This window comes from Papio anubis, chromosome 2 (genome assembly GCF_008728515.1).
Source record: "Papio anubis isolate 15944 chromosome 2, Panubis1.0, whole genome shotgun sequence".
NCBI classification, from domain to species: Eukaryota; Metazoa; Chordata; class Mammalia; order Primates; family Cercopithecidae; genus Papio; species Papio anubis.
Window position 1 is genome coordinate 142,063,862 of NC_044977.1, and position 15,028 is coordinate 142,078,889.

The 15,028-nt window shown below is 36.0% G+C and overlaps 1 protein-coding gene and 1 long non-coding RNA gene across 5 annotated transcripts in view; both read right to left on the reverse strand.

Annotated features, from left to right (window-relative positions):
• The window catches only part of RNF13 (ring finger protein 13), a 159,149-nt gene that overhangs the window by 107,295 nt on the left and 36,826 nt on the right, over positions 1 to 15,028 (reverse strand). For all 4 annotated transcript variants that reach the window (XM_031663680.1, XM_031663682.1, XM_003894959.3 and 1 more), the window contains exon 3: positions 11,379 to 11,459. In XM_031663680.1, coding sequence (XP_031519540.1) covers positions 11,379 to 11,459 — 81 coding nt within the window. The remainder of the gene's footprint in view (positions 1 to 11,378; positions 11,460 to 15,028) is intronic.
• Positions 5,070 to 9,671, reverse strand: LOC110742636. The gene is made up of 2 exons (XR_002520513.2): positions 8,633 to 9,671; positions 5,070 to 6,594 (listed from the first exon to the last, which is right to left on the reverse strand). It is a non-coding gene; the product is annotated as an uncharacterized LOC110742636 (long non-coding RNA).

Consider the following 15,028-nt stretch of genomic DNA (forward strand, 5'->3'; position numbering starts at 1 on the left):
AGCGTTCAGAAACAAATAGAAAAAGTAAATCCATGAAAACCAAACAGGCATCAGAAAAATTCTCCTTTAGTATTATAAACAAACGTAGGCCGGGTGCGGTGGCTCACACCTGTAATCCCAGTACTTTGGGAGGCCAAGGCAGGCAGATCACCTGAGGTCAGGAGTTCGAGACAATCCTAGCCAATATGGTGAAACCCTGTCTCCACTAAAAATACAAAAATTAGCCAGGTGTGGTGGCACATGCCTGTAATCCCAGCTACGCAGGAAGCTGAGGCACAACAATTGCCTGAACCCAGGAGGCATAGGTTGCAGTGAGTTAATTGCACCACTGCACTCCAGCCTGGGTGACAAAGCGAGGCTCCATCTTAAAAAAAAAAAAAAAAAAAAAAAAAAGGAATCAAGACTAAGAGGAATTCTTTGGTAATGAGACAAAAAACATGCTGTTTTCCAAAACATAACAAACACAACCACAACAAAGACCTCACTCATTCATCACTTACTACAGCACTTGCCATTTGCAATTTGTCATTATAATTCAGTTTATAGTTGAACACAACCTGGTTAATTAAAGTTGATACAATTTGCTTATCAATCTGATTAAAGGGATCATAATGATGGAAATGGTCAGATCCTAACTAGAGGAATTATTTCAGTACTCAGAATTCAAAGAGAATGGCAACTGGCAAGAAGGGATAGTGCAGGTAAACAAAAGTAGGGAGAACAATTATAATGTCTTAATAAGGGTACTGTTATTGCCATTAGTTATTCTGTTAATTTCAAAGGTGATGATTATTCATTCACTTGTTTCATGAAACAGGGAATATATCAAATGTAAAATATAATGAATTATTTTATTACTTATCACTTACAGAAGAAGGGAGATATTACTGAATTCATCAAAGTGGCTGGACATTCTTTTATACCAGCAGTATATAAAAATACCTGGTTTCATATCCTTGTCAGTTGTGGATATTGTTAGACTCATATTTTTACTAATTTGATAAGTGTGAATTGGCATCTAGATATAATGTATACAAGCAGACATATTTAAAAGATGTTCACTAAAAAAGAAAGTAAAAAACTGGCATCTACCAGCAAATGAATGAAAAAATAAATTGTGGCATATCCATAAAATGTAGTATGCAACAGTTAAAATGAATTAGGAATATGTAATAACAAAAATTTCAAATACAGTGTTAGATGAAAAAGCAAGTTTTAAAACCAGAGCAAAGAAAATTTAAATGGAAGCACAACATTTATAGATGTATATATGGCAGAAAAAAAAATATATATGTATGTTTTGTAACATAAATGGGAAAGATATACGTAAGTTTCAGGATAATGATCATCTATAAGGAGCGAGGTAAGAGAACAGAATATGGTAGGATAAAAAGGATGTTTCAGTAGTATCTGTAATATTTTATTTCTTCTTTCAAAAATACTAACCTCTAAGTAGCAGATATACAGGATGCTCTGTTATTCTTATACTCTAGTCTATGCTTGAAATATTTCAATTTTTAAAAAGTGAAAGCAATCTAAATGTCCAGTGACACAAGGGATTGGTTACATTATGGTGTAATTCAAGTACTATAATAAATTGCATAATTTTGAATGATGATATGAATGTATAGATTTTTATATGGAAAGATATCCATGATATTGGATATGCCATCCAACATACTGCCAATTTTTTAAGTTGCAAAATAGCACATATAAGTGCATAAAATGAAGGCGTGAATGTGTCTACACAAGTTCACACAGTTGTACCCAAACGTCTGCCACTATCTTTAATTGTAGAATTATGTATGATTTTCATATTCTTTTTAAACTTTATTGATATTTAGTATTTTATATATTTATGGGGTGCATGTCATAATTTGTTTCATGCATAAAACGTGTAATGATCAAGTCAGGATACTTGAGGAATCTATTACCTTGAGTATTTACCATTTATATGTGTTGAGAACATTTCAAGTTCTCTCTTCTAGCTACTTTAAAATATACTTAATGCATTATTGCTAACTATAGTCACCCTACTCTGTTATGGAACATTAGAACTTATACCTTCTATCTAACTGTATGTTTGTATCCACTGACCAACCTCTCTTCATCTCCCCCTCTCAACCACACCCTTTTCTCACCCTCTGGTATCTATCGATCTACTCTCAATCTCCATAAGATAAAATTTTCAGCTTCTACAAATGAGTGAGAACATTGGATATTTGTTCTCTCTCTGCCTGTATAATTCCACTTAACATAATAATCTCTAGTTCCATTCATGTTGCGACAAATGACATGATTTCATTCATTTTTACAGTCAAATAGTATTACATTCCACGTACATACTTTTTAAAATTCATTAATATATTCATGGACAGTAGGCCGATTTCACATCTTGGCTATTGTGAATAGTGATATAGTAAACATGCAAGTGCAGGTATCCCTTGGATACACTTCTTTTCCTTTGGATAAATAGCCAGTGGTGGGACTGCTGGATCCTATGGTAGTGCTATATTTAGTTCTCCCCCATCCTCTTTTCAGTTTTTTTTTTTTTTTTTTGAAATCACCATACCAGTTTCCATAGTAGTTGTACTAATTTACATTCCCACCAACAGTGTATGAGTTCCCTCTTCTCTGAATCCTTACCAAAATCTGTAATTTTTTTGTCATTTTAATAATAGCCATCCTAATTGGATTAAGATGCTATCTCGCTGTGGTTTTTACATTTCCCTGATGATCAGTGATATTAAACATTTTTTTCATATGCCCGTTGGCCATTTGTACGTCTTCTTTTGAGAAATATCTGTTTAGATCATTGGCCCTTTTTAAAATCAGTCTGTGTTTTTACTGTTGAGATGTTCAAATTCCTTATATATTCTGGATATTAGTCCCTTGTCAGATGGATAGTTTGCAAATACCTTCTCCCATTCAACAGGTTGTCTCTTCACTCTGTTGATTCCTTTGCTGTGCAAAAGCTTTTTAGTTCAATATAGTCTCATTTGTCTATTTTTCTTTTTGTTGTCTGTGCTTTTGTGATCTTAGCTGTAAAATCTTTGCCTAGATCAATGCCCTGAAGTGTTTTCCATATGTTTTCTTCCAGTAGTTTTATAGCTTTGAGGCTTTAATTCTTTAATCCATCTTGAGTTGATTTTTGTATATGGTCAGAGACAAGGGTTCAGTTTCATTCTTCTATATATGGATATCCAATTTTCCCAGCATTCTTTATTGAAGAGACTGTCCTTTCCCCAACGTATGTTCTTGGCACCTTTGTCAAAAATCATTTGGCTATAAATATGTGAATTTACTTCTGGATCCTCTACTCTGTAGCGTTGCTCTCTGTCTGTTTTTATATCAATACCATACTGTTTTGGTTCTTACAGCCTTGTTACATATATGTGTGTGTATGTAATATGTATATATGTGTGTGTATATATGTATAAATACTATATATATATACACACACACACACACACACACACTTTTTAGATGGAGTCTCTCTCTGTTGCCCAGGCTGGGGTGCAGTGGCATGATCTCAGTTCACTGCAACCTGCATCTCCTGGGTTCATGTGATTCTCCTGCCTCAGCCTCCCGAGTAGCTGGGACTACAGGTGCCCACCACCATGCCCAGCTAATTTTCATATTTTTAGTAGAGACAGAGTTTCACCATGTTGGCCAGGTTGGTCTTGAACTCCTGACCTCAAATGCTTCACCCACCTCAGGCTCCCCAAGTGCTGGGATTACAGGTGTGAGCCACCACACCCGTTTGCCTTGTAATATATTTCGATGTCAGGTAGTGTGATGTCTCCAGCTTTGTTCTTTTTGTTCAGGATTTCTTTGGCTATTTGAGGTCGTTTCTGGTTCCATATAAATTTTAGGATCGTTTTTTCTATTTCTGTGAAAAATGACATTGATATTTTGATAGAAATTTCATTGAATCTGTAGACTGCTTTGGGCAGTATGGTCGTTTTAATTATACCAATTCTTCTACTCCATGAGCCATATTCTTTTTCATATCTATATCATCTTAATTTTAATGGTGAGCATATATCACTCTTTTAATGAGAAAAGTATTTTTTCATGAGCAGAATAAAAAATTAGTCTTTTGCCATATTGAACTGAGAAAGCCAGTAAGAAAATCTAGTAAAAACTACTTAGTGAACAACAAAGATGCCCAGTAATGCAATGAGAAAATGAAGGGAGTATGGCGATTTATGAAATAAAGAACCTGAGTCTCCTTTGACTTCCTCTATGTGTGTGTGTGTCTTTACCTCCCCTCTTCTCTAAGTGATAACTTGCCATGACAAAATAATTATTTTCTAAATCAAATGAAATGCTATATTCCTGCTTGATTTAATAAATGAATAAGCAACCATGACTTTTTGAAATTAAGAGGAAAGGGTTTATTTTAGAAGCTCAAAATTCACTACAAAAGTATTCTTTTTATATCATCTAACTACGTGCATTTGAAAATGTCCTTAGACCTTAGAATTCTTATTTCATGTATAACCAGATGGTTTTACTCTTTGACAATGCTATTTCTTTTTTTTTTTTTTTTTTTTTTTTTGAGACGGAGTCTCGCTCTGCTGCCCAGGCTAGAGTGCAGTGGCCAGATCTCAGCTCACTGCAAGCTCCGCCTCCCGGGTTCACGCCATTCTCCTGCCTCAGCCTCCCAAGTAGCTGGGACTTAGTTATCCTTTGAAAAAGGAACTCTGACCTTTGTTTTAGTTTACAAACTGAGGGTGATACTGTAACATAAGGGTGAGGAAGTTCAGCACATTGAGCCTTAACCAGGGCTTTCTTCACATCACAAAACCGTGTAAGTGGTCTGAGAGGAAAAATATACTAAGTGGCACTGAGCTTCTTTCTTGCAAAGAAAGCAGGCAAAGGAAGTAGCACAAATAAACCATCCAACCAACCACAGTTCTTTGCAATGTTTGCATTTTCCTTCACCAGGGGAAAAAAAACTTTCTTCTAATCTCAAGACTTTATATTAAACGAAATCATTTCCTGTAATAAGAATTTTGAAATTAACCGGTAAATTACTTTCAAAGAACAAGCCTAGTTTGTGGAAAATTAACTGGTGATGATATAGGGCACTAATTTAATGAATAATGATGACAGGAAATAAATTATATATGATATAAGAAAAACCACTTATTTGCAACTTTGTTCTGGATAGTAGGAACAGTATAGTCTAGGACAAATCTGCATCCCATGATCGTCATCTCCTCTGTCTTCTTCTTCTTCAACATAAAGAATATATCCTGACTACCAGGTTACAAAACACAGTATATGTGGATCATGGTAAATCTAGCCCAAGAGTTGTGTTGCTGAAAACGAGATTTGCCATTAATAATTATACTCAGGTAATCTGACACTTGGCTTACTGATCAAAGCTTCCTTATCAGAGATAAATCTTGTTTTCAATTTTTTAACAATCATTATCTCCTCCATCTATCAAGGCACTTCCTAAAAATATAGAAACAAGAAAACTGGAGAAGCTTGAGCCTCCTGAGACTAGCCCTCAACGTGTAACTAAATTATTCCAATTATACTGATAATAAAAAGTATAGCAAGAGACCATGCTTGCTAGCATTACACATCTACATGTAAAGTCTTGACTATTGTCTTGTTCTATTTTGTGTTTCTATAACAGGACACCTGAGGCAGGTTATTTATAAAGGAAGGAGTTTTATTTAACCCATGGTTGTGCAGGCTGTTTAAGCAGCATGGCACTGGCAACCTGCTCAGCTTCTGGTTAGGGCTGCATCAAAACATGATGGAGAAGGCCAAAGGAGAAGTGGGCATATGTGAAGAGGGACCAAACCTAAGGGGTGTCCTGGCTTTATAACAACCCACTCTTGAGGGAACTAATCCATTTTGTTAGAACTAATTCCAACTAGCCAGAGAGAGAACAGCATCAAGCCGTTTCATGAGGGATCTGCCCCCATGACCCAAACACCTCCCACTAGGCCCCATCTCCCAACACCCCCACACTGTAGATCAAATTTCAACATGTGATTTGGTGGGGATGAAAAAACCATATCCAAACCATAGTAACTACTCAATAATGATTCTTTAATACTTGGTTATCCATTTGAAAAAAGTAAAAATAGAGTTGTATGCTACATTATACAATAATAATTATTGGCCTCCTAAGCATAGAGTGGGGGAAGGGGTGAGGGGAAAGGTAATCTTTACCAATTTTTTGAGGACATAGGAAAGTATATTTATACTGCTAAGAAACATTATTTATCTTTTCAAAGACAAAACATGTTTTCCAAAAAGAACAGTTGTGTCGTTCTGAATTTTGCCCAAACATATAAATACACTGTTCAAATGAACTGTAAACTAATTACTAATGGTACTCAAGGTTACAAGGTCTAAAAAGGTTGTATGGAAAAGGTAACTTCCTAAACAGCCAATTAAAATATAAAACTACAAACATAGCACTTACCTAGATAAAAAAATCAAATCTTTCTTTTAAAACTTCTGTAACACTGATGTGCCATATTTTAATCCATGCAAAGATTCACATTTTTGCATTAAAGCTCAAATAGCTCAAAATTCCTTGGCTTTGTCATTTTCTTATACCTGAATAGTATTTTTTAAAATACAGGAGAGGACAGAAAAAGGCTTTAAATACAATTAACCTAATATTGGGGCATATATAAACAGAATGCAAATACAGAATTTCAACTGATATGTTATACTATAAATATCTGATGTCTTATAAATGATTCTGATGGAATCCAGGGATGTTATAAAAGCTACAAAATACAGAACATAAATTAGACCTACAAAAACTATCTCACCTAAACTCTCCGGGCAGAGTTTAAAAGTAAGATACTTTGGGCCGGGCACGGTGGCTCACGCCTGTAATCCCAGCACTTTGGGAGGCCAAGGCAGGTGGATCATGAAGTCAGGAGATTGAGACTATCCTGGCTAACACGGTGAAACTCCACCTCTACTAAAAATACAAAAAAATTAGCCGGGCGTGGTGGCAGGCGCCTGTAGTCCCAGCTACTTGGGAGGCTGAGGCAGGAGAATGGCGTGAACCCAGGAGGCTGGAGCTTGCAGTGAGCCAAGATCGCACCACTGCACTCCAGCCTGGGCGACAGAGCGAGACTCTGTCTCAAAAAAAAAAAAAAGTAAGATATTTTGGCCAGGTGCAGTAGCTCATGCCTATAATCCCATCACTTTAGGAGGCCGAAGCAGGAGGATTGCTTGAAGCCAGGGATTCGCAACCAGCCTGGGAAACATAGCAAGATTCCATTTCTAAAAATATTTAAAAATTAGCACAGTGGCACACTACTATAGTCCTAGCTACACAGGAGCCTGACGTGGGAGGATTGCTTGAGCCCAGCAGTTTGTGGTTTCAGTGAGCTATGATCATGCATGCCACTGCACTCCAGCCTGGGCAACAGAGCAAGACTCCGTCTCAAAAAAAAAAAAAAAGTATTTTTCAGCTAAGTCTCTTAATATATTTTTAAATTAACTTAGTTGTATTTTTAATGTATTTAATTAATTGGTTTTACAGACATTACACTATAGTGAGCTACCTCACTTCATTATTATCAAGTCTTTGTAAACAAATGTAAATCTTTGCATGGCTGGTATTTTGAATTCTGATTCTGGGCAATGGCAAAACCAGTCATGCAACTATAAAAGCTACCCATAATAATCCAATAATTTTGTTGGAATATTTCACTTCTCTTCTTGCCTATGTCACAGTGCAAAAAGCAGACAAATATCTAACCCCATTTTTTTTTTTTTTGGCCAGGCAGTGAATAAGCAAATTTGTCAACATATCTTTTAAATGTAAACCAAATTTATAGTAACTTATTAATTGAGGAGCACCAATAAGATTATGCTTATCAAGAATTAATAAAGCTCTTTAAAATAAGCTTATTCAGCAGAAAGGCTCTTCGGTGAGAAGGAACAGTCTGACTCCTTATCGTAGAATGAAAGAAAGGTTGCCAGATCATCATTAACAATCAGAGAAATGCAAATTAAAACAAGATAACACTTTTGCCCATCAGATTGGCAAGAGTTAAAAAGACTGATAATATCTAGTGTTGGCAAGACTATAGGGAGATACGTATTCTCCTACAATGTTAATGGGAATAAATTAGCACAGCCTTTGCAAAGATAATTTGGCAGTATCTATGAAACTTTCAGATGTCTGTACCCATTGATTTCATCAATTCTACTTCCAGACCTCTATCCTAGAGAAATAACAACTTTGGAAAGAGGAAATTACTAATAAACTATGATCATTCACATTACAGAATACCATGCAGTGCTTAACAGGAACATACTAGAGTTATAGATGCCGCTGTGGAAAGAGCTCTAAAACAGAAGAGGTAGGGGAATCACACTGCAGAGTAATTATTTATTTATTGTCATTTTTTTGAGACAAGGTCTTACTCTGTCGCCCAGGCTGGAGTGCAATGGCACGATCTCGGCTCACTGCAACCTCACCTTCCTGGGTTCAAGTGATTCTCCCACCTCAGCCTCCAAGTAGTTGGGACCACAGACTTGCGCCCACCACGCCCAGCTACTTTTTGGTAGAGACAGGGTTTCACCATGTTGCTCAGGCTGGTTTCTTGACCTCAAGTGATCTACCCACCTTGGCCTCCCAAAGTGCTGGGACTGCAGGTGTGAGCCACTGCAGCCAGCCCAGCCTTGCAGGGTAATTACTACAGTAGACATCTGTCAATCGTGGTGCTCCACATTTTCTGAAGCCACTATGCATTCCACCTTCCCAAAGTAGGCTAAAACAACAAAAATAACAACAACAACAACAACAACAACCTATACTGTGTTTCCCAGCCTTCCTCATAGCTAGGTATTTCACCAAAATAGGTAGCAAGTAACTATGTGGCCAAAAGTCTATCAATCAGAAAAATCCAAGTGTTGGATTTGGAAGCAGACACGTAAGGAAACAGTCTGAAAAAGGGTATCTCTTTGATTAGCTTGGGTGGTAGAAGAGGCTGAATGTTGTGAGGTAAAACCACAAAGGCTTCCTGATGAGAGAAAAAACAATGTGGTTTGAGGGTTCACCACTCATCTACAAAACCAGTCCTACAAGGTCGTTCTGCGTTTTACTCCTGAAACAGTTTAGAAACTGCCTGTCCAGGCTAAAATGATACTCTGAATATCTTTATCTCTTTATAAACCCCTTTCTGGGTAAAACTAGCTAGAGCAGATTTCATTGTAAGAATTAAGAAACTTTTCATGTATACAAATGATAACCATTTATGAAGTATATGTGTCCATAAACTGATGAACAAAAAAGAACGAAAAAGCATTACATGTTCAGAAAAGGATCTGAAGGCCCATAAAATCACTGATAATATTTAACCCTGAAGAGGGAAGTGTGACTGCTACATATAGGTAAGGAAAGAATAAAAGAAGGTGTTTACTTTTCCTTATGTGTATTTCTTTTTGGTTGAAATATTTTTATGAGAAATAGTCATAAAATGCTATGAATTTTTTAAAATAATTTAAAAGCTGAACATCCCTCCCAGAGGTGCCTACCATCCTAATTAAGAATAACAGGTTTCCCCGTCTCTACTAAAAAATACAAAAAAATTAGCCGGGCATGGTGGCGGGCACCTGTAGTCCCAGCTACTCAGGAGGCTGAGGCAGGAGAATGGTGTGAACCCGAGAGGTGGAGCTTGCAGTGAGCTGAGATCCGGCCACTGCACTCCAGCCTCGGTGACAGAGCGAGACTCCGTCTCAAAAAAAAATAAAAAATAAAAAATAATAGGTTTATGGTATCTTACTAAGAAATTCTGGCTAGGCACGGTGGCTCATGCCTGAAATCCCAGTACTTTGGGAGGCTGAAGTGGGCAGATAGCTTCAAGAGTTCAAGACCAGCCTGGGTAACATGGCAAAACCCCATCTCTACAAAAAAAAAACAAAAACCTGCCGGGCATGGTGCTGCACACTTAGTCTCAGCCACTTGGGAGGTTGAGGTGGGAGGATCATTTGAGCTCAGAAGGTGAACATTGCAGTGAGCCAAGATTGTGCTACTGCACTCTAGCCTGGACAACAGTGTGAAAACCTACCTTAAAAAAAAAAAAAAGAGGAATTTTAAGAAAATCAGAATAAACTGAAAGCATTCTATGGTACATATCTATACAACTTCATGTATTTATATAACAAAAAACTAATATCTTGAAATGAGAAAGGACTTTCTAACCACCAGAGGTAGAGGAAAAAGACAATAATTTTTAACTAAACAAAACTTTTGAAACCTTAAAAAAAATTAAAAGATAAAGGAAAAACTGAGGAAGGGATAATCTGAAGCATATATGGCAAACAATAAATTGATACTTCCAATATATAAAGAACTCTTACAAAGCACAAGGACACTTTAATTTCAAATTGGGCAAAGAGCATTAATAGTCCATTCTCTCTCTCTCTCTCAGATTGGGCAAAAGCATTAATAGTCCATTTTCTCTCTCTCTCTCTCTCTCTCTCTCTGTCTCTCTCTCTCTCTCTCTCTCTCACACACACACACACACACACACACACACACATGCAGCAAAAAATATGTTTACGTTCACTAGATTTTTAAAAATCAAATTAGCAAAAGTTCGATAATATCTAGTATTTAAGAGGGTATGGGGAAAAGGACAGTCTCAGACGTTACTGATGGAATTCTAAATTGTTCTAAACTTTTTGGAGGAAGAACTGAAAATATAGAACAAAATTTTAAATATTCATGTCATAAAGCAATTCTACATTTGGAAATGTATCCTATGGAGATAAATGGATGAATACACAAAGAAAAACATTCATTGTAGCACTGTAATAGTAAAAACTAGACAACCTAAATATCCACTACGAAAAACTAAAGCAATGTTCAAAATCCATACTATTTCATGATATTGCAAAACTATGCAGCCGTTACAATTAATAATGTAAATCCTTACATATCAGCATGAAAAACATGATCATAACATACAGTTAAAAGAAAAAGGTAGGTAACCAAATAGCATGTTTCTATTAGTGTTAAATATAGATTCACTGTATATGAAAGCATTTACACATATATGTAAATGTGTGTGTGTATATATATATATGTACACACACACACATCTACAAACACACGCATAGCACGTATCCTTAAAAAACAGGTCTGAAATGTAATATACCAAAATGTCAACCACAGCTAGTTCAGAATAATACAATCCTAGGTGATTTTCACTTTCTTTCTGATACCTTTTGAATAATCTGACCCTTTACAAATGACTATGTATAGGTTTTATAATAGTAAGAAATTATTTCATTGTTTAAATAATAAACAATAAAAATCACCTTATTAAATACCTTGTGTCTTTACAATGTATTACCAACTGTCTTACCTTTAAACCTTCAGCTGGAAGTCTATAACCAAATCTTGCAGGGAGGTCATCAAATGTCTGAGATGCATTTTCAAAGTTATACTAAAAATAAAATTTTAAATATTCAAGTTAAGACTAATTTATACATAACATTAAAAACAAAGATTTATTAAATTATATATAACTATTATTTTGACAATTCTGATTACTATCACAGCTTATCAAAATAAAACTGAATTTGTAAATGTACATCCACTAAAATAGAAGGAATATACACAATTTACAACATATACAAATGCTTAAATTGGATTCTGATTTCAAATGTTATTATTGAGCAGCAACACTAATTCAGCCTACTGTTTTCTGAGTTGTTCCCATAGACAATTTCCTAGCAAGGAATTTTCCAGATAGATCATCTTCCAGGCGGAGTATTCCATTTTATTTTCTCTATATTATAAAGGTCTGATTTACTGGAAGAAATTTACGGCATTTCTGGCTCTAGCTATGAAAAATGACTTTCTTTTTGGAAAGAAGCAGCATCATATCATATTTTTAAGGCATGTCAATTTTTATAAGCTGAACATTTTTATCCAGGGTTGAACACTGAAGAGACCAAATTCAATGAAATGCATATATGGAAAAAGCTGGAGGTATTCAAACTCTTCAACAACTTTCCCCCTTCCACACAGATATGGATTCCAATGCTACAATATTTATTAGTCCTTTACTGAAAAAAAACAAAAGTTCTTTGTGCTTTTAGAAGAGAACAGTAATGACAATAGTTGTGAGATGAGTTTGCTTCATCATTTAATAATGTTCAATTTGCTATACAGAGAGCAAGAGAAACAAGGGATATGGATGAAACTCAGCATAGATAGTAAACAAGTAACTTTTGAAACACAAGTGAAAATTACGTACTAGAAATTAAGGTAGGTGTTCATAACCTGTAGGACATAAATACAAAAAAAAAAGAACACATTTGTTTTGCATATAGATACAAAGGATGGTTTGAAGATAGATAAAAAGGAAGAAAGCAGGAGTGTTATATATAGATAAGAAAAGATGGAAGGATCAAGTAAACTTTAAGTATTCACAAAGTATGGATTAGGTCACACATCCAGACTGATAGCTACGTTATCCCTGAATCAAACACCCATTGGTTAACGCTATCCTAGCCTCTTATGTCGTCTGCCAGAGGCATGCAGATAAGCAACTCCACAGTTTAACAGCCAATTATAGCTGTGACCAGTTGCCTTGCATCTCTCCGGCAGAGCAAGCAAATGTTGGATCTAGACACCTTCCATCTGTCAAGTCCCCTTGGCTCACCATCAACTCAGGTCCTGGTAACCGTACCACACTGTCAGCAGGAAAAGTTGATGCAGTATACAGGAAGACTGGACAAACTACAACAGGTAACCCAGGATTCAGGTAGTGTGGTTTTTGCATCCCACTGGAACCCTATCTTGAGTGTCTTAGCATGTCCATCTTGTACCTTTGCCTCTCACTGTATGCTTGTAATTAGCTCAGGAAACTGTGTGATTCAAGCATCTAAATGCAGTCACTAAACCTATTCATTCTGTTATTGCTGGGATAATCATTCTAGTAGTGTACTTGGAGGCCACCAAGCATATGTGGTAATTGCTTCAGCGTGATTTCCCATTGCAACAATAATTCATATTTGCAGAGTACTCCATAGTTTACAAAATACTTTAGAGTTACAAAATGCTTTTAAACCCATTATCACAATCTATCATTTAATCTCTTAATTAAAACATGTTTAATTGATTTAATTCACCTATGATCAGGTTAATGTTGAACCTGAGAAAAACATTTAATTCCTCCTAGCCAAGTATACCAGTGTAAAATAAAGTAACTTATCTAGATCAATGGAAATAGACCAAGGACAAATGCAAATGTGTGTAAGCAGTATTTTTTAATGTACTTTTGAAATTAGGAAATCGAGAATCTACAAACTATATACTAAAGTATTTTTTTATCTCTTCCTATTAAGAGTTTCACTATTACGGCTAAAATTATAGAAATAAAATACCTAGCTTGAACTACAGTACTTTTAACACTGAGATGTGGATTAAGTTTTGTTACTGAGTGAAACCCTTTTTGAAACTGCTTTGTCTTTCCTTAACAGCAAAATAAGGATTGTCTCATATGGCCTCTTAAAATCATATTGTTTAAAACAAAAAATGTTCCTACAGTGAACAAGACTAACAAAGGTACTTTCCGTTTTTGGTATAAGGAGGGAGGGGAGTAATGCTCATAAAATTAAAGCATGTTCACTGTTTAAAAATCTGAAGTAGTAGGCTGGGTGCGGTGGCTCATGCCTGTAATCCTAGCACTTTGGGAGGCTGAGGTGGGCAGATCAACTGAGGTCAGGAGTTCAAGACCAGCCAGGCCAACATGTTGAAACCCCATCTCTACTAAAAATACAAAAATTAGCCAGGCCCGATGGCAAATGCCTGTAATTCCAGTTACTTGCAAGGCTGAGGCAGGAGAATCGCTTGAACCCAGGAGATAGAGGTTGCAGGGAGCCGAGATTGCACCACTGCACTCCAGCTTGGGCAACACAGCAAGACTCCATCTCAAAAAAAAAAAAAAATCTGAAGTAGAAAATAGTTACTCCTCACGAGAATCCCATTCTTAGTGATTACCACGTAACAGTTTGAGTACACTTATTTTGAAAAGGTCTTTTCCTTAACCAATTATTTTTCTTGACAGCTTCCTTAACAAAAGGTTTAATTTAATTTAGAAAGTAATAAATATCTAACAATTATTAGCATTCATTATGTACCGACATCATGCTAAGCACTTTACAGGTAATAATTTATTTAATCCTAACAACAACTCTACAAAGTAGGCCACTATTACTATCATCCTCATTTTACAGACTGACAACAGCGTGTTGAAAATAAGCTCTGGTAAATTAGAAGAACCAGGATTCTAACTGAGGCAGTCTGGCCCCAGATCCCAGCCCTTAACCTACTACTCTATACTGTCCTTCACAAACTCTCACATTTACAAAAAGTTAACCATGACTTAAGAAATGCTAAGTAATCTGCCCAAGGTCATGCAAATACAGAGTGGTAGATCTGGATTTCAACTCTGATTATAAATCCATTTCTGGAGCTCTGGACTACGGTGCTATATAATCCAATCCATTCACACCACCACCCATTGGGTGTTTCTTTGCTACACAGCACACTGGCCCTCATAATCACCACCCAGCAACCAATTCTCTCTGACAAATCCAGACAAAAGAATCAAAAGGCAGATTGGGCATCAAGCAACATGGGTTGTTTGACTCTCATATAAGATGGATAATACTTCTCAGTAAGATCTTGGGCACAATTCAAAACTAGCAAGTCACTTGTGGACTATGAGTCTCAGAATATACAGCACTGATGTAGTTATCTCTTAAGTGCAATTCTAAAATTTCATGTTTCTAGTATAAACCTACATAATTAATAGTATTACGTTTCTTTTTGAGTAAAAGAAAAATGATAAGAGATAAAAACAGTAATCTAAAAGTACTAAGGAACAGATGCCATTAAAAGAAAATGTGATGTAAAAAATCTCTGAGAAAGCTTTTAATTACTTCAAACCTGTATTGAATTCCTACTGTGTAACCGACACCAGGCACCAGGAATAAAGTTTAG